The sequence below is a fragment of the Harpegnathos saltator genome, unplaced genomic scaffold (genome assembly GCF_003227715.2).
Source record: "Harpegnathos saltator strain DR-91 unplaced genomic scaffold, Hsal_v8.6 scaffold219, whole genome shotgun sequence".
Classification (NCBI taxonomy): Eukaryota; Metazoa; Arthropoda; class Insecta; order Hymenoptera; family Formicidae; genus Harpegnathos; species Harpegnathos saltator.
The window spans coordinates 753,572-779,890 of NW_020230005.1; the positions used below are offsets into that span (position 1 = coordinate 753,572).

The 26,319-nt window shown below is 38.9% G+C and overlaps 2 protein-coding genes across 8 annotated transcripts; one reads left to right on the plus strand and one right to left on the minus strand.

The window, feature by feature from the left end:
* Window positions 1-166: 166 nt before the first annotated feature.
* On the minus strand, window positions 167-25,903 carry Ubr3 (Ubr3 ubiquitin ligase). Of its 3 annotated transcripts, none has more exons than XM_019840736.2 (30): window positions 25,714-25,903; window positions 23,835-24,218; window positions 22,788-23,001; window positions 22,574-22,702; window positions 22,037-22,302; window positions 21,650-21,894; window positions 21,179-21,296; window positions 20,891-21,070; window positions 20,347-20,573; window positions 19,790-19,945; window positions 8,081-8,262; window positions 7,803-7,942; window positions 7,384-7,526; window positions 6,965-7,131; window positions 6,471-6,714; window positions 6,205-6,367; window positions 5,718-6,029; window positions 5,212-5,358; window positions 4,925-5,109; window positions 4,232-4,688; window positions 3,960-4,105; window positions 3,598-3,744; window positions 3,142-3,450; window positions 2,750-2,978; window positions 2,344-2,553; window positions 1,928-2,241; window positions 1,393-1,752; window positions 1,068-1,199; window positions 857-996; window positions 167-476 (listed from the first exon to the last, which is right to left on the minus strand). In XM_019840736.2, the coding sequence occupies exons 2-30, from the start codon at window positions 24,076-24,078 to the stop codon at window positions 359-361; spliced, it is 6,024 nt and encodes a 2,007-aa protein (XP_019696295.1). In that variant the 5' UTR covers window positions 24,079-24,218; window positions 25,714-25,903; the 3' UTR covers window positions 167-358. The 3 variants fall into 3 exon arrangements, with proteins under 3 accessions (XP_019696295.1, XP_019696290.1, XP_011137582.1); XM_019840731.2 differs by having other exon boundaries at window positions 3,577-3,744; XM_011139280.3 differs by having other exon boundaries at window positions 3,556-3,744.
* orion (chemokine-like protein orion) lies at window positions 9,487-18,960 on the plus strand. 5 transcript variants are annotated; one of them, XM_011139257.3, is made up of 9 exons: window positions 12,806-13,104; window positions 15,029-15,847; window positions 16,228-16,369; window positions 16,469-16,609; window positions 16,753-16,970; window positions 17,120-17,340; window positions 17,549-17,787; window positions 17,882-18,011; window positions 18,113-18,960. In XM_011139257.3, exons 2-9 carry the CDS (start codon window positions 15,341-15,343, stop codon window positions 18,438-18,440), a joined length of 1,926 nt encoding a protein of 641 aa, XP_011137559.1. In that variant the 5' UTR covers window positions 12,806-13,104; window positions 15,029-15,340; the 3' UTR covers window positions 18,441-18,960. The 5 variants fall into 5 exon arrangements, with proteins under 5 accessions (XP_011137525.1, XP_011137559.1, XP_011137569.1 ...); XM_011139267.3 differs by having other exon boundaries at window positions 15,228-15,847; XM_011139249.3 differs by having other exon boundaries at window positions 12,807-13,104; window positions 15,213-15,847.
* Window positions 25,904-26,319: the final 416 nt, after the last annotated feature.

The window sequence follows — 26,319 nt, forward strand, 5'->3', positions numbered from 1 at the left end:
CTTCTTCTCCTCTTTTCAGGAGGACGCCGCACAAGTGTTCTTAATACTTTCATTCATTATTGATAATGTTTACTTGTGAAATTGCGCATTGTATAATAAATATATAATATCTGAAAGGCATTAGAAGGGGGGAGGCGGGAGATGAGGATGTGCGGTCGTCTCTCCGTTTGATCTAAAAGCGCTGTGTTACTGCGGGCGAGGCATTTTTCTTTTGCTTGCGTGAGAGATAAAACTGGAGTTGGGAACCTTTACAGACGCGAGCGAGCGAGCGAGCGAGCGAGCGGGTGAGCGAGCGAGAGTCGAGTTTTGATGTAGAAAATTATTACGAGCGATCTGCGTGCAATGATGTTATGAGGGGTCACAGAGCATCACGATGCCACACCCATGTCTTCTTTGTATGATCAAATCGGTGCGCTAACCACTGTTGCTCTAACAATTGATACCTGTCTTGACTAAGGTACAGCGGCTTTCCACGTCTGTAACACGCGCGAGGAATTATTTATAATGATAAATATATCGAACAATTTATTTCCACTTAGGAAGAAAAACTATAAAAAGACGTATTTGATATTTAATGTTCATATCCTATATCTGAGAGTATATAAGAGCCATAAAGTCAGTGAAACCGAAATAAAAATTCAACTTTTGGCTCCTTAGATTTTTATACTTTTAAATTGCAATTATTTTAGAGTGCCAGTCACCATATTTTCTATTTTATAATTAGTATTTTATTTTATAATTATAGGGATTATTTGTATATTTTACTTATTCTTAGTATATACTTAGTATTTTAGATATGTATACTACCCTAAAAGTGCACATATATTATAAATATTCTAAAATAACTTATACTTACTTCAGATCTCTGTCCTCCTCTTCGAAGTCATCGAGGTATAAAGATCCCCACAAACACGCCCGTCTACCTCGTATCACAATGATATAAGTTGAGGTCACCACGAGATATATGCCGGTTCCTCCTCCGCAATCAATCGAATGCTGAAAGAGAATAAAGAAAAATAAGTCCATTATTCTCCGTTGCCTTCCCGCGTGATGATGAATGTGCTCACCTGGATAGCCTCATATACGTTCACCTGTTTGCAGCAATTCTGCTTGAGACAGACAATAGTGCCGCACAACAAACAGATACTAATCTCCTGGGGTATCGACTTACAATTACCACAATGTCGTTCGTGATAGTACTAAAAGAATAAGTAAAGTAAATTATGCATACAGGATGAAAGTGACAGCGTCTCGAAGGTAAATTTCTCAATCGGAAATATATATGTATATAATATTCGGCGCATATTTAGAATGTATTGGAACTACAGCTGTTTAAATTATACTGACAATCTCTTTGTTTCTTCCTCCTCTCAAGAATTAATGGATTCTTACAGTGAAGATTTTCTCGTATTCCCTCGGCAAACTGAGCAGTTTCGGCATCTGCCACGATATATGTTGCTCCACAATCAAACTCCTGGCTGGCTCAGCTAGCTTCACGAATCGATTGACGAACGCCAGCAGCTGGTCACACCACAACTGCGGCACCGAGACGCTCGCTTCATTGTCCTGCCAGTTGAGCGCTACCGTGGAGTTGAAACTGTCCCAGTCCATGCCTTCCGTTACCAACTCCAAATAATATACCAATCGTACGAATTCGCTTTGCGGCGTCCTGATGAGCGGCAACGGTTGTTCGTACAAGTGATAACGTAATAGCGAAGCCAGCCGTAGGAACGGCAGGCAAAGAGATTGGATCTGAAATCAGGCAATCGAGAGATTGTAAGTTTTAGAGATTGTAGTCAAGTATTTTTTTTTTAACATATGTATTTACAGATAAATTATATCTATTCAAAAAATAAAATATAATCAAATGTACGTTATACTAGTGTGTTACTTCAATATGCAATTCTGCGCGTTGTTTACAAAGTACCTGCTGCTCAACACAATGTGTCTTCACTCTCGCGTACGAGGCAGATGACGTGGATGGTTTGCAAGCATTGTCGTCGGAGGAGACTTCGCTGTCGTCGTCGGAATAAAGCTCGCTGTCGTCGTCGGAATAAAGCTCACTTTCATCAAAATATTCAATAATCTTGGCTAGTATCGCCTCTGAGGACGTGGCTGAGCCGCAACGGCTCCTCTTTAGGATCGTGTTTCGCTCGGCTTGCGAGAAGTTACAGCTTATCTGCAGTATCACTTGATAATACAGCAAGTTATAGATAACTTTTACCACGCTGGAGAAGTATGCTGCAAACGAGAAGTACATTAATGTAGATATACACAAGTATAAATATAGATACACAAGTATAAATATATGGAAAATAATACTTGTAGAAATAAAATACACACTTTGATCTAGATGCAACGGCAGCAGTAGTATAAACTGTATAAGAAGAGCAGTCGGATCCTTAAGAAGGAGCGGGACCTCTTTCTCGTGTGGTGTCAAAGCAAGCGAGGGCACTGGTTCTGGCGGCATGCCAGACAACTGTTGCCACGTGTGATGTACCGGCCATGTCGTCAACACTCGGGCGTGCATCGCGAGGACATGAAGAAGCGCGACTGCAAGAGAATATGGAACAAGAAAATGAAAACGGCTCTTTCCGAAAGAAAGAAAGGACAAAGAAATATGATCGTTGTCTGGATTCCGTTGTTTAGATTCTAATGTTTTAAAATCTGTACAGAGAAAACAGTAAAACGAGCGTTGAATGGAATCTTGCTTGATGAATCGATGTAAAGAGACACTATAATAACGTACCTATGCAATCGCGTTTAGGCGTCAGAGGTATCGTGGTGGGCGGCGGAGCGCATAACGAACCGCCACGTTGTACGAGTTCGATCTCGAAGTTAGTTCGCGCTACGGAAATTACGAAGAGGAACAAGCTTTGGTGACTAGGAGGAGAGTTCTTTTGCTTATACTTTAAATATGTGCAAGTCGTCATATCTTCCATAGCCTTCCCCATTGCAACAGCCAAATTTGAAGAGATCTGAAAAGAGGACATGATTAAAAAGTACATTATTAAGAACGATAATTATTTTATACTAAACTATTCTATATATATCTTTCATCTGCTTTCAGTTTATAAGCTTTGGTTAAAAAATATCTTAACGAGCCGCGAAAGGAGATTACATCTAGCTGCGCATACGTACCGGATTTCGTTGCGCCTCCTTCAGGAAATTATTTAGCTCCGACAATATAGTGACTGTGGAGGCATGACGAGACCGCACTACTGCTGCACATTCGCCTAATTGCGGCGAGAGCGGCAGTACAGAGTTAGCCAGTTGCCGGCATAATGGACAGAAGTATTCACCTCGATCCACCGCCAAACTTTGCTGCCTCTGTTGACTACGTAGCGACTGCAGATAAGACTTCAAGCAGTCCAAGTGCAGGTGGTGACCGCACGTTTGCACGTGAACACCACCCTCCCAACCCAGGTTTACCGATAGCAGGCACGAAAACTGCAAGGTAATAGTATACGATGTCACGAGGAACGCAGAATAAATTTTATACAAGATAGTTTGCTTAACACAAAGTGTTATGCATGTGTTAGTATTTCCACTTACTGTGTCAAAATTTCCACTTACTGCGTCAAAGTTTCCACTTACTGCGTCAAAATGACGACTCATTTCCTCCATTCGACGGTCGAAGTAGGCACCGCGGGTGTCTCCTTTTGGTATAGGCGGATCCTCGTCGGACGTGGGAAGAACTAGCCTGTCCGACTGTTGTCGCTCGTGGCCAATAATGCTAGTTGCCTGTTTCAAAGAAATATATAAATGTCCATGGCATGAAAGTATATGTGTGATTTTGTGAGAATATTAAAACTTAACGGAAAACTGTTAAGACTATTAAGGTTTAAAGTGTCGAAGGAGCATCTAATCGTGAATATTAAAGTAACAAACGTGAAATTCATTCTGTGTGTGACGAAAGGCAGCCACATATTTCAAGAATTGATCGAAAATTCAATTACTTGAACTAATACAACAAGTCCCATTGGCTTATCCTCGCTGCTGGGAGTAGTTTGATTGCATATCACACAATCGTATTCCTTTTTACTCGTTAATTTAGTCGCGTTCTCCTCCTGCTCCCAATCCATCGCTGATGCACCCGCTTCGTCTGTTAAGGCAAGAGGACAGTTGTCATTCTCGATCAATATCATATTTCGATTAATGAATATGCATTAATTGAAATAATCATGTATTATCAGTATGAATTAATATAATAATAATAATAATCATTCACCGGACTTCATCGCTTTTTCCATGAATTGCTTTTGCTTGTTGGCGAATTCCGCCATGAGCTTTTGTTGCCTCTCCTTTGCCCTTCGCCGTCGTTCTTCCCGTTCACGATGTTCCCTTTCACGCTGCTCATCCCCCTCGCATTCCTGCATGCGGGGCCATAGTTTGTTTCTGGTTTCGATGATCGATTGTTTGCACATGGGATCCAAACTCGATATTTTCCTAAGTAATTGCGCTATGAAGAACGGTCCATCGCCGATTCTCGGTTCGCTGCTCGTCGATGATGATGAAGACGGCGACGATGCAGTCGAACTGCTGCTGCCCGCTTCATTGTCCGACGTGACGTTCAATTCGGGATTGTAGCTATCAGCTACGCCCGATAGCTGAGAGTGTAACTTCAACAGTAGAGAAATTATGCTTTCTCCTACTTTCACAGACTGCGGTTGCATAACCGATCCAATCTGGAAGATACGTATGTTATGTAGAGAAAAGATTCCTACAGGATATAAGTTACAAAATATTTTTAAAATTGTATAATTATATAAATACTAAATTGCTGAATGTAAAGGTAAATGTGAATTGTGTGATACAAGTGTAAAAATAAAAAGGGCAAAGGTGTAAAAATAAAAAGTAAAATATGTATGATGAGATACAAGGTAAAAAAACTACAATTAGATGTGGATATATGTTATATTACTGGCGGTTCTCTCCTCTTGAAATGTTTATGAGAACTCGACGTGGATGGAATAATTTCTATAGTTCTGTACGAGGATGTTCTGGGACGAAACAATGCCGACCGTGTTGCTGCCATTATCTCATTTCCGGCCATCACCGCTGGACGCTGAGGTACGGGTGGTAACGCAGGCTGACCGCCGACTGTACCTAATCGTTATAAAAAGATCATAAGTTGTAATATAATCGAAATAATATGTTATATTGAACAAAAGACAGGCAAAAATTGCAACAAAGATATTAAGAACGTACGGTTTGGTGAACGAGGCGACTCGATGGCAAGAATTATGGAATCCTCTACGGACGGCGGCAAAGCTCTCTGCAGAGGTAGCAGTTCGTCTTCGCCAGGCGGTATAGCGACGATTGCGTCTTCAGGTACAATAGCTACGCCATATTCCGCTGTGATATAATGAAAAACATTATAACATTATATCATCGCAAAGTTGATGATATATAATAATAGTAATGACTAATAACATATCCAGTATGAGTTACTAGATGTTCTAAGGAAACTCTGAATGCAAATCTCAAACAAATTATGAATAACTAAAATAATCCAAGATAACAATAATAACAAAATAAAAAATATGATTATATGTATCATAAAAATATGATTATATGGATTATATGAAGTAACTGTTTATACTCGTTACTTGCTTATCCAGATGTATAATAAATATTGGTATACATAACATCTGTACATACACGTCTGTGCTTATATGTGTGAGAGATCTATGTATTATATAAATCTTTTTAACTGTTAGCTGGTGGTAGAGCCGGTAGAGACGTAGCTATCGCAGTCGACGGTAGAGCTGGTAGGGAGACGGCGCTTGCAACTGATGGCAAAGCCGGCAAAGATGTAGTGGACGTCGCGGCCGACGACGGTAAGGCTGGTAGAGACGCAGCGTTCGCGTTGGACGAACCGTTGTCGTGCCTCACCGAGTCCACGGATGGTAGTCCCAACAGTTCCAATGAACCTTCCTCCGCGCCATCCTCTACAATGCTGTCGTTCAGCATCAGAGACGTTGCTACTTCGCTCATCTCCCCCTGAATCTCCCACTCGAATTCACCTGATAGCGATTAATATGAATTATCAAATTATGCGACAATATGTAGATTTTAATGAGAAGAATTATGTAGCTCTGGTGGTGTTAATTTATCAAAGTTACTTTCCGCTCAATAAATTCGTCATTAGTTCTTCACTGATATGGAATGATACATGATAGAGATTTGATAAGTACTCACTGTCTGAACTACTACAATCGGGCTTAGATTCTTGGACTAGATTTATTCGCGGTATTACTGTTCTCAGATTCTCGGACAAGCTATCGTTCTCGTACCAACCAGCTAGATCCATGTCTTTTATTATGCGAAAGCTGCCACCGGTGTACTGACATAAAGGATTTATCTAAGGGATATAATTGATGAATGATTACGTGTGTTTGCACGATATTTATTTGCATAGGGCATAAAAACAACAATCAACTTCAAATTGTTTTCTTTTTACTCACAGATTTATCCGGTGTTTCTGCGGTGATCACCGCCATCTCCAACAGATAAATGGCTAACGCCATAACATGTTCTGACATATTCTGTCCGTGCACAGCCTTGTAGAGTATTATCAGGATCATAGTGTGAAAGACTCGAGTACGCAAGACTATCCGAGGATCGTCATAGTCCGACGATACTGGAGCAGGATGTCTGAATGGGGGCCAAGGCGTTGCACCGCTCTTTAGTTTACCCGATTGCTTTACGCTGAAATAAATAAAATTCGATATTCATGAGATGTGAAATTTTTAAATTCAACTAAATCAAAATTTAATACATAAAGTTGACATCTTTACCAACTTTACATAATTTTTACCAACTTTTACATAATATTAAATTTCATAGACAAATTAGAGATAAATGTATCAAGGTACAGAAGTAAATATAATCCACAATTTTTTTCTCTTTGCAGAGATCTGCGAGATGTACGAAATTCGACGATAAAATCGACACATACTATTCTGTGAAACGATCCATCGATATCTGGAAGTCTCTTCTATGCACCGCTCGTAACAATACATGTAAAGGATCGAATAACTCATCCCACACATGAGGTTTCGGTCCGTACATTCCCTGCTGCATATTTCCACTCGCTTCAAGATTTGGAGCCCTGTATTGCGCCACCTACAAAATATACTTCATTAGGCACGTAAAAATAACAATCTCTGCTTAAATTAAACATACCAAACAACTTAATATATAGTTTCTATAAAAAAAAATTTATTATGCCATTATCAATAGCATATTCGATAAAATATTCGATATGCAAGACAGATTAAGAATTTAGTACATAATCTTTAAATTCAAATGTTTGAGATGGAATAAAGATCATATTCAAATGAGATTTGCAAAAGTCGAATTTATCGATGAACATACATCAGCAAGGACAGATTCGAAGTCTCTGTTCTGAGTGGTTCCACACCGTTCTGGCATCAACTCCATTAATTGGCTGTGCGTCTTATCGCCCATACACAACAGAGTTACCATCTCCAGGCAAGACATTTCGGCATCCGATAAACCTAGAGCAAAAAAAAGAATAAAGATCCTCTCTCTCTCTCTCTCTCTCTCTCTCTCTCTCTCTCTCTCTCTCTCTCTCCCTCTCCCTCTCTCTCTCTCTCTCTCTCTCTCAGATTTGTACCGATCTATGACGTTCTCAACGACATTTATAATTCCAAGTAAAGGTAATTATTCTCAATTATCTTAATTCTTCATTCTATCTGAGCTGAGCACTTATCTTAAAATTTCAGAAACAAATGAAAAATAAAAATCAAAGGAGTACGATAGCAAAAACTCACCAAGATTTGTTCTCACGTTGATTAGCGTAGCTAAAAATGTTAGACAGCTCTCTAACATGGGTGTACTAGGCTCACCATCCAGATATTCGTTCTGTGGTACTTGATAGGGGCAAAGAGTCATCCATTCTCTCACATGGAATCTGTAAAATTTGTTTTAACGTATTAAATCGTTGTATGCGAAATGTTCCAGATTCCGGATTGACAATTTTTCAAGAATGAACATTGAAAAATCAACGGAATAATAATCCACCGAAAGCAAAAAATTTTGCAGGACTAACTTTTCGATGACGGTCTTGAGAAAGACATCAGCCGGTAATTTCGTAGCGCAAATTTGCAACAGATACAGATCCGCGTCAACCATGGAGTTGCAAAAGTTGCACTGGATGTAAGTCATGGCCTGGCCTTTGATTTGTAAGCCATTACGAACCCATAGCCCGTTTAAAATCTCGTAGAAAGCGACCTGAGGACAGAAATGAAAAAAAAAAAAAAAAAAAAAAATCATTACTTCACTACGCCGTTATCAAATGTGGTTGATATAGCGCTTACTGGCGGAAGAGGAGGAAGAGATGAGAGCAATGGTAAGCAGATTAGAGAGGTATCTGGATGAAAAAGGGTTGGAATTAAGACAGGCGGGAGGATAAAGTAGGAAGGAAAAGAGAAATAGGAAATGTGTGTGTGTGTGTGCGTAGATAGAGTAGGAGCGAGAGAATAGAGTGTAAGAAATTATAATTCCATAGGAGAATCAATAAATGATTACGTACATACTTCACGTATCGTAATTTAAAAGAAGCAAAAAAAATCGGGAATGCATAAAGACTTGCAAAAGTAAATCGGAATACTTATCTATAATAAAATTTCTCTAACTGTAGAAAGTGATACTGTATATTATCACAGTTCTCTGTTTAATAATTATTATTAACCCTTAGAACTGTAGGCGGCTTGGAAACAAGACAATCGCTGTATGCAATGTGGAATTAACTACTAGTCTACTAGCGCTACTAGTCGTCAGAGATGCCTGACTTCCGCGTGTTACGATCTGAACACTTTGATCACTCCATATTTGTTTCGAAAAAATATCTGAGGTAGATGTATAATGAAACAGATTCGAACTTATGAATCTATAGAAAGACTCATTTGTTACAAATTATTCGGAATAATTAAAAAGAAATTTGAAATAACAAAATTCTTTTGTTATTGTTTCAGTCTTCATTGGGACTTTGTCACATGGACATATGGAGCGCTACTTATGAAACGCATATTTTCTCACTTATTCACATAATTGCGCGATTTAACTGTCAGCTATTCTCATAGAGAATGGAACGAATCGGTGAGTCGCGTCATAAATTCTCTCCTCTTGTAAAGCCGGTTCTGAATGATCTAGTAAACGTAGATCAATGTTGATCGACAATGGTCATCGTATGAATCTCTTAATTATTCTTCTCTCTCTTTCTACACGAATTTTTGTATTACCGCAATATTGACTCAACATGTATGACCAAAGATTGGTTCATGTCTGTCATATCATCTGGAGCCAGCTTCAACTACAGTATGTATAATCTCCTCTGTACTTTCTCCCACTACCAGAGCGTTCCTCGCATCACCAAAGCTTCCATACCATTCACATTCATGATACGACGGTTCCCCTTCTCGCTCGTTGATCCCTCAGTTATTCGCAGCTTGTAACTGGTCGTCCCATTCGAAGCGACAGCCGACCCGAAGAAAGAGAGTAGGAGAGTAGCCGTTAGTCTCGGCTCGGCGCGTTCGCGTCGCGTTGCTCGTCAGTTGCGGTCTTCAACACTTTGGGCCTTACAACGGCGTCTTTTCGTATCCCCCGGCCGTTTTGCTGCTCCAGATGGCCAAGTTACGTGTCTACGTGATTCTGCTGGTCGTCCTGGCATCTTGGACGCAATCCGGACGCTCCTTCGACTTTAGCCTGAACGATGCCATCGATTTGATCAGGCTGGGTCGCGAGACTGTGATGGAATTAATGGAGTCCTGGGATATGATCCGTTCGCGCAACCCATCCGCTGCAGCCGAGGGCGGCGAGCAGGATTATATGTTTGTCAGGAGGATGGAGAAAGAGCTGCGTCAGCGCATAGATCGTGTGGCCAAGAAGATCGGAGACTATCAAGAGCGCATGGAGACCAAGATCAACACGGTGCTCTCACAGCTGCTGATCCAGTTACCAATGCAGCGTAGACTCGACGACGGTATGAGATTGTTGGAGCACTACATTGGCCAAGTGCACGGCCTGTACGATACATTCGAATTGTACGCCAGCGACTCGACTAGCTTCGAGACCTACACGATAATACGGTTCGCCAAGTCGTGCGTGTCGCCCAGGCTGGGCGAACTCCCGGATGTCCTGAAATCTATTCACAGGCTCCTGGTACCATCCGAATATCAGGTGTACAACAGGAGTATCCTCATACTCTTGGCGAATCAGATGCAGGTACGTCATGTGGTATGTGTATGTCTGTGTGAAGGTAACGATGCGGTTTCGTAGCCGGAAGTTCACTTGAAAGGTGACTAGATCACCACCGGCCAAGCTGATGTCAGACAGTTTCGCAGAAAATGAAGAAAAAAAAAAAATTCCTCTTCTCAGTTATTCTCCTGAGTTATTTGGAAAAGAATAAGTGTGGCGTTAAGCATGTTTCTTCCCTCAGAGGAATTAAAGAAAGTCCTGTAGAGGCCTATTTGTTTATATCAATATCAATTTATTAAAAAGCGATCGCTGTAATATCTTGCTGGTATTAATAGGATTAATTGAATTTTGCTTTCTCTGAGACAGTGTTATATATTATGTCTATTTAACACACAGCGGAAGTTAAGTTAAAACTTAGAGTTTTGGTGACACACATGTGAGTCATATTTTCGTGCCAAATCGACGGACGTATTTTAATGTGCCACATTCGAAACCTCTACGCGCTTCTGCATATTTTACAGAGAGAGAGAGAGATATTGTTTCAGCCGTAAGGAATGTGCTTCGTAATGTTTAAATAAATTCTGCACGTTGCTTTCTTACCGTCAGTTGAAATATTGCGGATGCGAGTAAGCCGTTGTTGCAGCGTGCAAAACATTCAGTCCTTCGTATCGTGTGTATCTGCACATTGTTGTATATTTACTGCTATATTTTTTAAATTACGTCTCTATTCGCATTATTTATTTCTTTTCTCATTTTGTCTCCATTGTGTACTGATTTTTGTCTTTACTTATTATCGATTACCTGTTTCCAATTTCGTTCGTCTATTATCAATTACCACCTCGCCATTTGCGTCCAGCCTCTATTTTATGATTTATCGTTTGCATGATTCAAACTTAAACGTGAGATAATTACGCATGAGTCTATGAGAATGAGATAAAGGCTCGCCCGCAGAGGGTGTTCCAAGAATGAGATAAACAAAGAGCTTGTGGTGAGCTCGTTGTCTTCATGCTCTCTGTGTACATCCGTAAGCCATATTATAATACAAAAATCAGTCAATGTCGTCCATTCTCCTCCATTCATCGTCGTCAATAATTATACATTTTGCCCAAATTTTTGGAGAGTGACTGTGGTCGAAGAATTTGAACAATACGTTAACAATACGGAACAATAAATTGTTCCTGAAAGCAATCTAGAAGAAAATGTTAGGATCGAAATTTAAAGATACCCAAATATCTTTTTCTCCACGATAAGGATTCACGACAGTTTCTCTAATTGCTTGTTATTAAATTCATTACTAATTATTAATTTCCCGATAACAATAAAATAATAATAAAATAGGGTACCAGCAAAATAATAAATGTTCGGAATCGCTACGTTGTTAAACTCAAATTTCTAAGCGATGAAACAAGCACGGGAATGCATCGCATTCGTTGAATTGAAGAACAAGCTGGGCTGGGGATCCAGTGTTACGAGTATAGTCTGATAACATCGTAACAGGAACCCCATTGTGTCTATTAAGCGCAAACTGGCATTAGGTGCTGGAGAAATAGTATGACACTTGGAATCAAATAACACCGGCCGGTCGCGATCTCATCCGTGATCACGAAAAAAAGGAAAAAAAAAAAAAGGAGAAAAATAGGAGAACACGTGCAGTGCGACGGAAATTCATAATTTTCCGATGCTCCGGATGTCACTTCAGTGGTCACGATGAATAACACGAATTTGCGAATTCACGGAAGTCGCTAGATTAATTGAAACTGCCGTAAATTGACGTAAGAATACGCGACGCGAAGTAGCCGAAAATCGCCGGACATTCTCGCGGGACGTGTTTTTTTATCAATGCTCTTTCTGAGCAAGAGCAACGAAGCGATGACAATAATTAGCGACTCTTAGCGCGATGAAGCATGAAGGGAAGGTAAATAAGCGGCGAGGTTGTGCACGCAGCTCTTCGCGTCTTCAAAATTTCAACTCGAGACTCGGTTACGAAGGCAGGCTTTGCTGAAACCCGCAGTAATTTCAGTAAACGTTCTGTTCCTTCGAAGAAGGACGCTAAGAACACAAACATGAACTTGAGCCCAAGTCCAAGGCCCAAGAATTCGTCGTTAGAGAGGATCCTGTTTGCCACTTCTACGAAATTTTTTACCCGGTGTTTTTATGGAGCAACTCCACGACCGGAATGCGCACAAAGGAATTTATCTTTACTTCAGCATATTTCTCGAAAGTTTAACATAATATTGTTATGATTCTTGAACACTCGCGATAAAAATTGTTTTGCTCTCTCTCTCTCTCTCTCTCTCTCTCTCTCTCTTGCTTATATATTTTTTTCTACGCTACGACTCGAGATATCAGTTTTGCGTAATTCATATCGTTCCAATCTCGCAGACTATACGATTGTTCAAACTCTGCGTTTGAACACGAGCCTCTCGTCTCAAGATCAACCGCTATATCTGTGTGCTCCCACACCCGTTGCATCTCTCAGCGAATGCACCGGGTGGGACACCAAGAGGTGGGCGCGAGACATGCGCGCAAAGATACGTAGTGCGTAACGACCTGGGGAGAGCCTTGCGGATCGGAGGGGAATTGTACACGTCGAGATGTCGTCAACGTTAGCGGAACGTGAGAGTGTGAAACATTTCAGTCGACCGCGATTCGTTGAACGAGCACAGTGCTCGGTTCGTATCGGTCACCCGGTGTTGTTGTCACGTAGCGGTCGCCCCGAAACAGCCAGAGGGACTTGTTATCCCGTGCTCCATTCAAGCGCTCGCAGCGTGTGGGTAGGGCCGATTGCGCCTGTCGAACTCGAAAACGTGTTGTTTGTTGAGCAGCAAGTGATTTCAAGTTGAGGAAAAGTGCGCTGAAGCACATATCGTTCCATCGGTAAGCGCCGTGAGTGAGTTTTCGGCGAAAGCTGTCTGCTGCGAGAGCTCCTTTCTCGTGACTCGAGGTGTCAATTTTTTGGACTGTGTATACGCGAGATATTTAACGCGATTAAATGTAAATAAGCGCATCATAAATATTTACAACCGATACAACAGTCGATGTCGGTCAAAATCGATGCTGCGTGGTTCAGGCATCTGCAAGACTCACGATCAGAACGCTCTCTTTGAGCGTTTCTTCAATCTCGTTCGCAGTTCCGAACGTTCTTCCAAGTTTCCTTCTGCTCCGACACTTATGTAAGCGTTAGAAAATGCTCGAAGGAATCGTGATGCTTCTACGTGTCTCATGAACTGCCTTTTAAGGGTTTCTGTTGAACTTTGAACATCCTTTTAATATTTTTCTTTTGCGTCTGCGCCGCGTCCGCCCGGTACTTTCATCTACGCGTCATTTCGCTACATTCATCGACACAACAGGCGAGTTCAGTTTCTTTGTGTCTGTTGACATTGCGAAACACAGCGATCGCTGTTTACGCTGCAACGACATGTGAATCGAAAAATGCACCGATCATCGAAAAATTAAGCGATGCTAGGGATAGGGGTAATCGACCGTCCTAAATTTCGAAGAATGCGGTCTCGGATCTTCGTAACTTGTCCTGCCAGCTGAACCTTTGTGTTCTTTTCGAATTTATCAGTGGTTTTCTATTTTGTTTTGATTCCCATTCAATTGTAGGTCATATTAAAAACAGGTACAAAGGTGTCTTTCGTTCTTTTCATCTGCGTACTTAAAACACAAATATATAAAAATCGGTCACATCTTAGAATAACTTTTCAACCTTCTGAAGAGAAGACGTTACAGTAATTGTAAAATCACAACACACGACGAATGAACTTACGCTGATAAGTTATCGCTCGATTGATATATCTGGTAATTCGTAGATTCGAATACGAAGCTGACTTGATGCTCTGAACATGTTCACCAATTAAGATCCGTCTGACACTTTATTCATCGCTATTGTCTCATTGTAACGTAACGTTCGCGATAGAAACGAGAGAACACTTGGAGCAACAAGAGTGACGTAATATCCATCTCCTTCAAAACTTGAGAAACTTATAAAAGAACTTATGAATGAAATTTGAAAATTAATATGATTCTTTCTGCTAATCTTTCCACACTCAATTTTCTTGATTTATCGGGACCAATATTAATTTCATTTTTTCGAAATTCTACGAAATTGATTTGAAATTTTTCATGCTTCAAATCACATCGACCTTTTTTCTATCAATTTTTTATTATCAAAATTAAATTCAAACGCAACGCACTTATTAACAAAAATTGTCATTCATCGTGACGAATTTTCTGATTTATAGAAGCTAATTTTAACTTAATTATCTCAATATGAAATTTTGATTTAAATAGTTTCGTATTTCAAAAATAATCAACTTTCGAGTATTAAAATTAAATATCAATGTAATTACTAGAAATTGTCATTTATTATGACAAGTTTGTGATCTCAGAACGAATCTCAGAATGGAGCGGGAGGTATGCTAGGTAAAAAATTTCCCATTCGCAATATATTCCACGACGTTGCGATTGAAAAGAAGAAACGACGACTTGACTGCGTCATTCGTGTATCTAGGAAAAAGTATCACCCAGTAGTTTCCTAGCTGTTCTAGATTATGTAGTAACAAGTCATTACGGAGGAGGAAGAGGAGGAGGTGAGAGAGGGGTCACGATCACAAACAGATCTTCCCCGCTCTGCCGGTGACGAGCGGGCTCACTCATGCAGAAAGATCGTTTGGCGGATTTATCACGCGAATTATTAACCTCGGGCGGTCCAGAAGCTGCAATACGACTTGAAATACACACGCGGAATTACAAATCGCCGGGAGTTAAGCCGAGACTGACGGGCACGCCTTTCGTTCAGAATTGCTTTCAGCAATTAACTTAACTGGCGTCTGGGATCCTAGACAACCTCAGGAGGAATTGTTCTCAGGACTCATCGGCAATTATAGTGTCCGCGTTTTCCTGCTCGGGAGCTCCCTATATGTAGGACATAACACGACACGATCACTCCGTTTTCTATCCACAACTCTTGCGCGTCTGTTTAGAACACGTCTGTTTAGAACCACACGCGAAGTGGTGTCACGTCGAGGGAATAAACAAGGGAGAGAAAGGAACTCGTTTGAACACGGACGTGAGTGAGTGAGTGAGTCACCGTCGGTGTTAAGGTCCGAGGATGAAATTCTTGGCCATTTGGACGCTGATGCTAACGGCGCTGGCTGCTGTGGCCTTCGTCGCGAGCAAGAGCGGCATGTCGACGATCGACAGGTTGCGGCAGGATCTGCTGCACCAGGAGCGAGAACTGACGAGAGACCTGGCCGAGCCGAAGTGGACGAACGTCGACGAGCAGCAGAAGATCCTGTACCTCATCCGAGCGTATAAGAAGTTCGGCGATCGCGTGGACGAGCTGTATCCCTTGGATCGGCCCAATTATCTGCAGGTTTTGGACTCCTTGTGGCTTTGGGCGCGCACCCAAGCCGAGTCCAAGGGCGTGAACGGTCTCTACATGGTGTTCCGACAGATGCAGCGCGAGATTGTCGAGCTAAACGCGCCGGTCAATGCGAAGCAGCAGAAGAACTTCGCGGAGACGATCCTACGGGATCCGAACGCGTCGATACCACGAGCGCTCGATCGTATCGCGAGTCTCATCATGCACGAGAATCTATTCATCGCGGCTTTTCAGGTAGATAAAAAAAAAACGAGAAACCGTGGCTGCGATCGAAAGAGATGCGCCGTATTTCGGTGGAAAGATTTTCTTGGAGACGCATGGGAGAGAAGACTGGTGTTCTTTTCTCAGAAGACTCTGAGATACAGAAACATTTGTTCCTTGAATTGTCCCAGAAGATAGGCTGGAGGAGATTTTCTCGAGGTAGCCTCGACAGTTGCCTAACACTTGGGATTCTTGAAGAGAATGATAATCGTTTGATACCAATACCGCGACGCATTTTAAATGTTTCGCTCGTTGTTTAAACGAGTGAAAAGTGCCTGAACGATATCCATTACAACACCATACCAACAGAGACAGACATTCGTCTCTGAAATTGACTTTTTGCATGTTTACAGCAACTCTCGAGCCAGATGTGCAGCGATACGCAATCGCCACAGCAGATGCTGTACAATTTGTACAATACCGTAGCGTTAACGGAGATCAAGGGCTACACGATGATCCAGTTCTCTTACATGATTCTACGTCTGTACAACGAAGGTATTTAGGCGACGATATGATTCTTAGACATCGTTCGGAGATACTCCACTTCTTTCACCGTCGTCTGCATATTTTTACCTAACTTGGAGTTTAACGCAGGCAAAAATTTTAACGAGGAGATGGAGACGCTGAAGCAGCAGTACGCTATCAGAACATCCGAGACGCTGAGAGCCGTCAAAACGGCGATGGCATTCGCCCCTAGAAACATATGGAAATGCGATCCGAACGTACACAAACCGGGTAAGACGTCTCAAAGACAAAGAAAACGTTATTCAGCGCGAAGCATCGGGCACACCACGGGATTTGAACGTTCCGTTTATTTCGAAAATATAAGGTTTCACGAGTTGAACTGACCGAAGCCGACACGTTATCGATTTGTTTAGACGAAACCTACACCGAGCTGAAGCAGTTGTTCCAAGGGTACATCGTAAACGAGGTGGACTTGAACAGCGACGGCACGTGTAAGGAGAACTGCGCTTATTACGGATACAGCAGAGTGTACGGTTGCTATCAGAATCAATTTTGCTCGAGCCAACGTCGGTGCAACGGCAAGATATTGAATTGCGAGTACATCGATTCTGATATGTGGATCTGCCCCTCGGTAAGTATCCTCTGACTCCGGGAGTCATCCAATGCCTCGCGAACGATAATTCGCGATCAGGACGACATATAAAAAAAATGATTTCTACAAAGAGAAAAAGTTAGGTCGTGTGCGTGCGGTACTAATCCTGTGACTCTCTATCTCCTCAGAACAAAAGCAGCAGCAGAAGATACGAATACATCCAGTACGAGAACGGTATGGTGTACGGTAACAAAAACACGTGTTCTAGAGGCACGACGAAGGTCGATAGCTGGTGGCGCTGGTTATTCTGGCATTGCAGTTACTGCTTCTGCTATTGTGACGATCACAACTCGAGTTCTGACCGATACTTCAGCCTCAAAGCCGTGAAGTCCGATGCCGCGAATAATAAGTGAGTATATCGCAGTCGCACGTGTATCCACAGAATATTATAATTCAAGTAACGACTCGAGCAACAGAATTCTAGAATCGATAGAAAGTTTAGCAGAATTGATCACACTATTAAAATAGAGCTTCGAAGAATTTCAGGGGAATAAGCATCGATTGGATTCGTTTTATATGAAAGATAGCTAACGATACGACATCCCATTTGCTCACAGAATTATAACTGGAGCGAGACTGAAGAAAGTAAACCAAATTATTCACATACAAATTCAAGAAGGCCAGCTACTTCCACGTGGAGGGATTAATGCGTCCAGCATCCACTGGAAACCGATCGATGAATTCTCGATCATGAGCAGCGATGTGAGGAACGGCGTGGAATACCATAAACTCGTGTGGGAGAAGCGAGCTATGGATCTCGATGATCTATTGCCACCGGAAGACCACCTTTTGACAGGTATAACTTCAACTCAAAAAAGTGCATACAGATACGAATTTAACAAAACACCTTTAATAATTTAAAAAATTGGATACGTGATTGTATTATTCAGGTATTCGATTCCGCATGGTCGGTAGTCGCTTGAATTTGGAAATCAGGGCGACTCCATTCAACTTTACGTCCGGATTGTTAAATGAACCCGAGAAAAATAGTTTCTGGCACAGCAACGATATCACCGATAGGTGAGAGAATTATATTATTATAAATAGGACCTCTCTCTCTCTCTCTCTCTCTCTCTTTTTTGCATAACTCTATCAATTAACGCGTTACTTTCATTTCTCAGAACTGAGCTGACACTGAGCGAGCCCGATATACCGATTCGCGACTCTAACAATCTGCCAGATTCGAAAGTGAACCAATACCTGAACTTCGCACCCAGTGATCGACGCAAGGACGCCGCACAAAGCACTGTGCCATTCCTAGACGTGCAACCGGTCACGCCGAATCCGCCGGTGCTGATTGCGGGCGCTGGTATCTTTCACAAGGGACACAAGGGCTCGGGCGGTTTCGTCGCCTTGCGTCTCATCACTTACGACTTCACGCCGCACCTGCAGGTCGACCTACCGCCGGCACCGCCGATTCTCGATACCCCGAACGAAGTCAGAGCGTAAAGTAGCAATAACGCAACCTACATTATCCATCACCCCCCACCCCCGTCGCGAGATGTGATTTCCCAAATAGCGATTAAAAAAGAACCTGTGATCTACCGAGGACCTCAATGTCGAGGTGGATACGTACATTTAAGCTGTCAAAATATTGTTTGTAATTGCGTGTAGGTAAATATGTAGAACACATAACCGTAAGTTCCGTTCTAAACGCGTAGCTTAGACTTGTTATCGATGAATTCGTCGTTCGTAGTGTGCCAAATCGTTAATTTAACGATATTGTCGTTGATTTTAAAAGTGAAATTTCTCTCCTTTTGGGAATAATGGAATTTTGTAGAATTTTATAGAATAGGAATTGATCCGGAACGACGGATTTAGAGCGAAGCGTCTAAAGTGTGAATCTTAGATATTTGTAAGTTCAACAATACCAAATGTCAAGTCTTTCTTATAAAAGATGTATAGGAAAGATCCTTCTTTTTTTTATAAATTTCTTTAAGCTTGCAAACTTATAAATTGATATACAAACGTAAAATATAGTTAATAAAATTACTCGACAAAATTATTAACTAAACCATATTGGATTTAGAAATAATTAGGAGTAATTAAGCACATATGACAAAAATTTGTTTCTGCCATTTGGATAACTGAATACCGTTATCGTTGAAATATTTTACTTTACGAAAAAGATTCAAAATTAATGTTAATAATAATGTTAATGCTGTGCGATTTTTTTCGTATTGCGGGCATGAAAATATTTCATAAATTGTATCCCATAATTGTAGTGTGTTGCAATTAATATTGTAATTTTTTTATACTGTACGTAATATAGATTTTTTCTTTACGTTTCGCCATACATAACTATTCAAATATATATGATTTTCACAAATATATCGTCAAGAAAATATGTAAAAATAAATTGTCATATATATGATAGAATTCATATATATTTGTGTACACGATGACTACTTCCCAATAATAACTTATCGCGAACGCATGTAAAAGCATAGTTAATCGAAAAGAGAACGCCCCTTATTCGGAAAATTATTAACCCTTTACGAGCTACATTATAGCTTTTCGTCTAAAACGCGAGCTGACTTACTATTAACTTACTCACATAAATATCGAATCTGTCTATTAACAGTCTATCGAATTTTAAAAAGTCGCTGTGAGATGCCCTAAGTCGTTTTTACCCAATTCAATAAAATCAAATTCTCAATCATTTTTGTACAATTTAATCAAATATAATTAAATAACTTGTTATCAGTACAAAAAACTTGAGACGATCTTTTAGACGATGTTTATCGCGAACCGCAAAGGGTTAATTATTATTGGGACGGAAAGAAAAGAGCACTCACCTGCACCCGCAACGGATGCATCATGAGAAGATGCAGCATATCCTTGGGTGGTAGCAGGTCATGGAGAGATGCTCCCTGTTGTCTGATCGCTTGACACATGAATACTGCGAAGTATCGGTGAAGCGGCAGATGAAACGATATTTGTAGACTGTCACTCTGGAGGATTGAAAGAAAATATGTAACTTTAATAATATTCCAATCAAACAAATCGACGAGATTTCTGCCCGATATAAAGTCGTTAAATAATAGTCTAAAACTAGTCCGTTTTTAATACTTTCTTATTTAATATAGAATACTTTATTGTCTACTATCATGTTTTATTTTTTAAATTTATTGTACGCGCATATTTCTAGTAATTATACTGATATATGAAAGTTTACACAATAACACCAATACCAAAATTAATAAATTATTAATAATTCGTATTATTTTATTAATAAAGGCTTATGTCCCATTTTTTCCAACATTTCCTATACATTTCCTATAAGGAAATAAACGCAAAATAGGGCTAAATTTGACCACACTGTTCTTAGATTTAGAGTAAAAATTACACTCACCACATTCGGCTGTGTGTAATTGACGGCATCTAACCAATCTTGCAAAGCTGTTAAACAAAATGTAAGTACTCTACGACTAAGAGTAGAACTCTCAGGACCACGAAGATGCGAAACTAATGCCCACATTGGATATGCACTAGCTTCTAATTCAGCACTGAACGCTGCATAGTATGTGTTAGGTTCAAATTCGACGTGCTGACTCAACTCCCGTTGATTCACATTCATACCTGTGACACAAGAATTGGAATATAACAATTAAAATAACGGTCTATCATGAGACTTTTGTAAAATATATGAAATATACATAAGATAAGAAATATATAAATTTCTATAAAATAGAAATAAATGATATAAAACGTGTTTTTCTCTGATTTGTTACATAGTTTTCAAGAAAAATATTGTTTAATATAAAAATAACGCGTCTATTTGTCTACTTGATTGTGTAATGACATTGATGTTTTTTTCTTTAATTTCAGATTCCACCAACAATTGAGCCATCATCTATAGCTTAATTGTTAAATTTATCAATGGACATTATAAATACCTTGAAACATAGACAGGAAATCAAACCACATTTCTAGAAGAGTATTATCACTCATAAATCTGACAGCGACTGGTTTATGCGACAGTACATTGTTCAAATCAGAAACTAATGGCCAATAACAATGCTCTTTCATCACTTGACGTCCGCAATCCACGACGTAATGAAAGTTTTTGTCTGGATCTGAAATATAGAAATGAGAATCTTGTAATTTGGCACATAAAAGCTGTCATCTTGTTATTCAGGCATGTTCCGATTAATTATGATTTATTATTAGCAGGATATACGTACCGTGCAAAGTATTTTGAATGAGTATTTTGCTCATCATGTATTTCAAACTGATAACCATTACATGTAACAGCTTTAACTGATCAACCATCCTTAATGCTAGGCTTTCATTACTAAACAGCTGAAAATTTTCAGATTAAAAATTAATACGTTATAAAAGAATAGAAACAATCTAATGTTCCATTTTTGGAACAAACATTTGATTATGAGATAATTTCCGTACTAAAATGGTTTCATTAAACAATATTCTTTTAATATTTGCTACTTTTCAATATTTAATTTTAAAATATTAAATTATTCGAGAAAGCTATTGCACACAATTTACACAATGTTCGCATGGCTTAAGGGAAATTGCACATAATTATCCCTTTAAATAGACGCCACAATTATTGTACAAAGAATTTTACATAAAATGTAATAGTTAAGGAGCCTAATTAAATTATTTAATATTAAATGGGTTAATAAAATAATTACCTGTACGCTAACATGTACTACTCTATTGCTCAGCGTATCAGGATCTGTTGAACGTTCAAGCATCATTGAGATTCTACTGTAGTGTAAGACAAACGCGCGTGTTAAAGCCTCCTTGTAATCGGGATCCGGCAGCATGTTCAGTAATAGACAGACCAATTTCTGCGGAAACTCGTAGGCGACAGTCCAGAACATCAGTTCCTCCAGGAATGTGGTATGCTCCAAGTGTTCTTGAAGTGACACGCATTCTGCAACGAAGCAATCATGTTGTAGATGCCATTGTGATATTATATTGTAAACTCGACATTTGCTTTAGCAAATCTCAAGAGCTCCCTGCATATAAATCGTTTGTACTATGCGGAATCAAGAGAGAGAGAGAATGGCTCTTACCTTTGTATTCATCAGGAGGTTCTGGATTTGGTAGAGACTTTACGGCATGTTGGTATATTTTATTGCTATCTTGGCAATAACTATCGTATTCCGATTGTCCCGTTAAGATAGATGGATCCATGAGACCACGATACTTCTGTGGATTTGTAAGGGCTGACGTCATAACGTGCCTCATAAGGGCACCCATGTTGTTCAAGTCGAGTAGCATGCTCAAGTATCCGTCAGCCTCATGTATAGCACCTCTATAGTCTGGCACACCCATTTTACTGAAATACAAAGCAATAGTATACTTACTGATGTTGTTATCGTTATTAATAATTAATAATAATTATTATGAATTATTACATTACTACTGTGATTACAGCAATTTTATTGTAACATTACTATACCTTTTAAATACAATAATATAAAATAAATCCCATGATAAAAAAGCTTCAGCATAGCTTAATACCCGTACAATTACGAGTAACACATAGTACAGAAAAAAGAATCCAACTTCATTTCGTTTTAATCAACTTCTTGTACTCCTTAACATACCAATTTTCGCGTAAATGCTGTATGAGCCGAAGAATAATTCTGGGCATCATCGCTTCAGCCACGCACATGAGATCCGACGGTGCAGCTGATTTATTTACAGCAGCCTTTGGCCCGTGCTTATCACAAAATCTGTAAGATAAGGTAGATTAATTAGAGATCAGTCGGAAAGTAGGAGCAAAATATGTTTGATGTAATATATTATTGTCTGTTTTACCCAGTCTCCTTCATCACAGATGTATCGCCACAGTCGCATGCACCTCCTGCTTGGCTAAGAAACATGTTGAAGTCATGGCGATGGTGATTGCCTTTTTTGAAGCATTCAGTGCACAGGGACATGCATGGTGATATGCCGCATGTACGACAGCGATAGGCAACAAAATTTGGCGTCCAAACTAATCCACATGTAGTAGCATTGTCATAAATACGTACTGAAATACATAGCAAGTTTGATAAATAATCTAATAAAGAAGTCGTGACTTTTTTACATCTTAAAACTATTCTTATGTAACAGGAAAATATAAGTTTCAGATGTAAGTCTTGTAACATGGATATTAGGCTAACTTCATCAGCTATAGATATGATTCTATACTTGTTCTTGTGACTATATGTTTATAGTGCAAAATTGGTTGTTGCCAAAACTGCAAATTACATCATATCTATATCCAGATACCGTTTATAAACTTTGTGATACTTCAAGTTAGAAAAGAGATCAAACTATCTAGTGCTCATTGCCAGAAGAAATATAAACTATCAAGTTAGAAGTCAACAAAAATCTTAATCAGATGTTGAGAATTCATTATATGCCATACAGATCATTCTTCATTATAAAAATAAGGTTTATCATAAACTCATTTATCATTTAAACAATTCATAAATTCAATAAAAGCAGTAACTTATTTACCATTTGAACAATTTGGCTTCATTATATCTGCACAAGCAATCCAATTCAAAGGAGAAACTAATTATTTATTGTATCATTATTTCACAAGAGTAATTTGATTTTATCAACAATGACAATCCTTATCATTTGATAATTCAACGGAAACTGTTGAAACACAAAACGCTATTAATCTTTTTCAAAGACACACGCTGTCTCACATTGGTGAATCATCAAAATCACTTCAATAACATAAACTATATCAACAACCGGTACCGTTTAATAACATCTCGATTAAGATTCCCTGGGCAAAGCTCTAATTTCATCTCTCTAACCACACATTCCACCACAGCATCAGACCATAAAATATCCTGTATTAGCCACCTGTGCTGGCGAACTCATCAGGCGTGCGGCCACCAGCCATCAACCACTTGCACCAGTCGATGGTTTCCCAGTCGTCGATAGCCTTACTGGGATTCAGCAGGATATCCAGCAGCTCGTTGAGGTGCTGAGTACCGCCGCCGCCGTCCAGGCCTGGCTTGCTGCACTCGGCGTGGATGTAAGAGGCTGCGCCGCGTTTGCCCTTGTACATGAGGATCTCGGCCGAAGGGCTGGAGCTCGAGGCCATGCTGATAAGCGTGCCCTGCCTCTCTCTTGGAAGAGGACGACGTTGTCGCCCGTCGTCGTCGTGGTCGTCGTCGTTGATGTACTCGCACCAGGAGGAACAATCTCACAGGCTTAGCCGTGGAGCACTGTCTGTTCTGCCATCTACCACAACACGATGAACTATAGGAGTGCTGCATGTATACTATGTACATGTGTGGCTTGTGTGTGTATGTGTATGTCCATGTGTATGTTTATATGTGTGTATTGTCCATGTGTTTATTACTTTATGATGTATTTAAACTTACTTCTTTTTTATTTCTTTTCAGTTGATTGTCATCAACATATCTCATTTTTCAAATTATAAATATAATTGTGCGAATAACTTGAAGAAGAAATTTAATAAAGTTAAAAAATAATACACTATTGTATAAACATTTGTAATATAAAATATATGTATAATAATAATGACATTGTGAACACAGTATATATTAAATTGTGAATATAGTATTTATTAAAGCAAAAAAAATTATATGTATATATTTAGCATAAATACTTGATAAATATATATTTTCTTTAAATATTATACTAGAATATTATTATTTGCAATGTTTTAACTTTATGACATTGGCACATAAGAATTGCTAATTTTCTTGAAATAACCAGTAAATCCTTTCAACAACTGAAAATTTTATTAATATTTGAGATATATCTTATCAAATAAGTAACGTAATCATTAGTGATATAACTATGAAAATTTTAATAATTTTATTTAGACACATGTAGTTTCCAAATTTTACATGTTCTTTGATACTATGTATGTTATATATATTAGAAACTAAATTTATATATTATTACTATACATATATATATATATATATAATGATATTGTGTTTAACATTAGATCATTATTTTTTAGTTAATATCTCTAGATATATCATAATGTATTCTTTGATATTAGAGTTTCATAGATAAGAAATAATATGTTATTTATAAAAATTTTCTAAAATAAAAGCTCATATTTTGTTGAATTAATATGTTACATATTGCTAAAATATAATATATATTCATGGAATATTGCAAGTAATTATTTTGCAACCATAAATATTTCTTGTAATTTTTTTGCATCTTACCTGTATGTATAAATTTAAAAACAGCTTTTAATAATTACAAAATATTAAATATAAAAGTCACAGAATGTTAAATATAAAAGTTTGGCATTTCTAATTTTTTAACTTTTAACTAGCTATTTAACTTGTAGGAAAGAATCTTTTCATCATTGAATATCACCATATCTATTTCATGATGCATAATTATTTTCAAAATAGAGTTCTGTGCTGTTGTAGTTCATTGTTTGTCACTTGTATTTGCACATACATATTTTGGAACCATACACAATTATTGATTTAAAATAGAAAGTATATGCTTATAAAATTCTTGGATATGATTTGCACAAGTACTGCAAATTTACTTATTAATACGCTTTTGATTTGCTCCAAAATTATATCACATGTCTTTAGTAGAAATACACATAGTTTTACACCACTTTTACATTCTATCACATTGCACTTTTTGCATAACATTATGGAAATATGTGCAAAAACATATTATTTTATAACCTGGTACTATCTGTTCGTTTTGACACAAAACATGCACCAACCTGCCTAACTATCCTTGTTTAAGAACTTGTTCTGAACTGCAGATAGCTCCAAACATTTGAACACTACAGAATCACAAAGTCTAAAATTCTAAACTTCAAAATTCCGGACGATTTTCTACGGATTTCAGGCTTTTAACGAAACTTCAGAACAAGAAGACCGGCTCGTGAGCCAGGTGAATGCTTTCGGCCAGCGACCCCATATCAGTAGCCGACAAGTTTCGTCTCGCCCCGTCGACCCGGACAACGTCTGAGTTGTCATTGAGTTCTGTCACTTGAAAATAAATAAAAAATATTCTAAATAAATACAAAATATTACGATCTGTCATAAAGTTGTTATATATAATGCGAGGTTGACATAAATTTTTACAATTATATTGCCGATAGAAGATTAACAACAATTAGACTTGACAGTTTTCATGTTGACCAGTTGTATAACAAATGAAAATTATGTGATTGTTAACATCATTTTTCAACTATTTCAAAAGTACATAAAAGAGAAATGTATGCAACTATATAATCTATTAATCACCTAAGTTCAAAAATAAAAGGGTCACTCTTTTTCCGATCCTAAAAAATAAGCAAATTTCAAAAAAGGCTATAAATTCT

Excerpts from the sequence above, each read along its gene's own strand:
- orion (XM_011139223.3), top strand. The coding sequence starts at position 9,655 with ATGGCCAAGTTACGTGTCTACGTGATTCTGCTGGTCGTCCTGGCATCT. Across the intron at positions 10,255-16,227 it reads TCTTGGCGAATCAGATGCAG|CAACTCTCGAGCCAGATGTG; the intron begins GTACGTCATGTG and ends GCATGTTTACAG. Across the intron at positions 18,012-18,112 it reads AGCAACGATATCACCGATAG|AACTGAGCTGACACTGAGCG; the intron begins GTGAGAGAATTA and ends TTCATTTCTCAG.
- Ubr3 (XM_011139280.3), bottom strand. The coding sequence starts at position 24,078 with ATGGCCTCGAGCTCCAGCCCTTCGGCCGAGATCCTCATGTACAAGGGC. Across the intron at positions 23,002-23,834 it reads TGATGAGTTCGCCAGCACAG|TACGTATTTATGACAATGCT; the intron begins GTGGCTAATACA and ends TATGTATTTCAG. Across the intron at positions 6,368-6,470 it reads CAGAAACACCGGATAAATCT|ATAAATCCTTTATGTCAGTA; the intron begins GTGAGTAAAAAG and ends TATATCCCTTAG.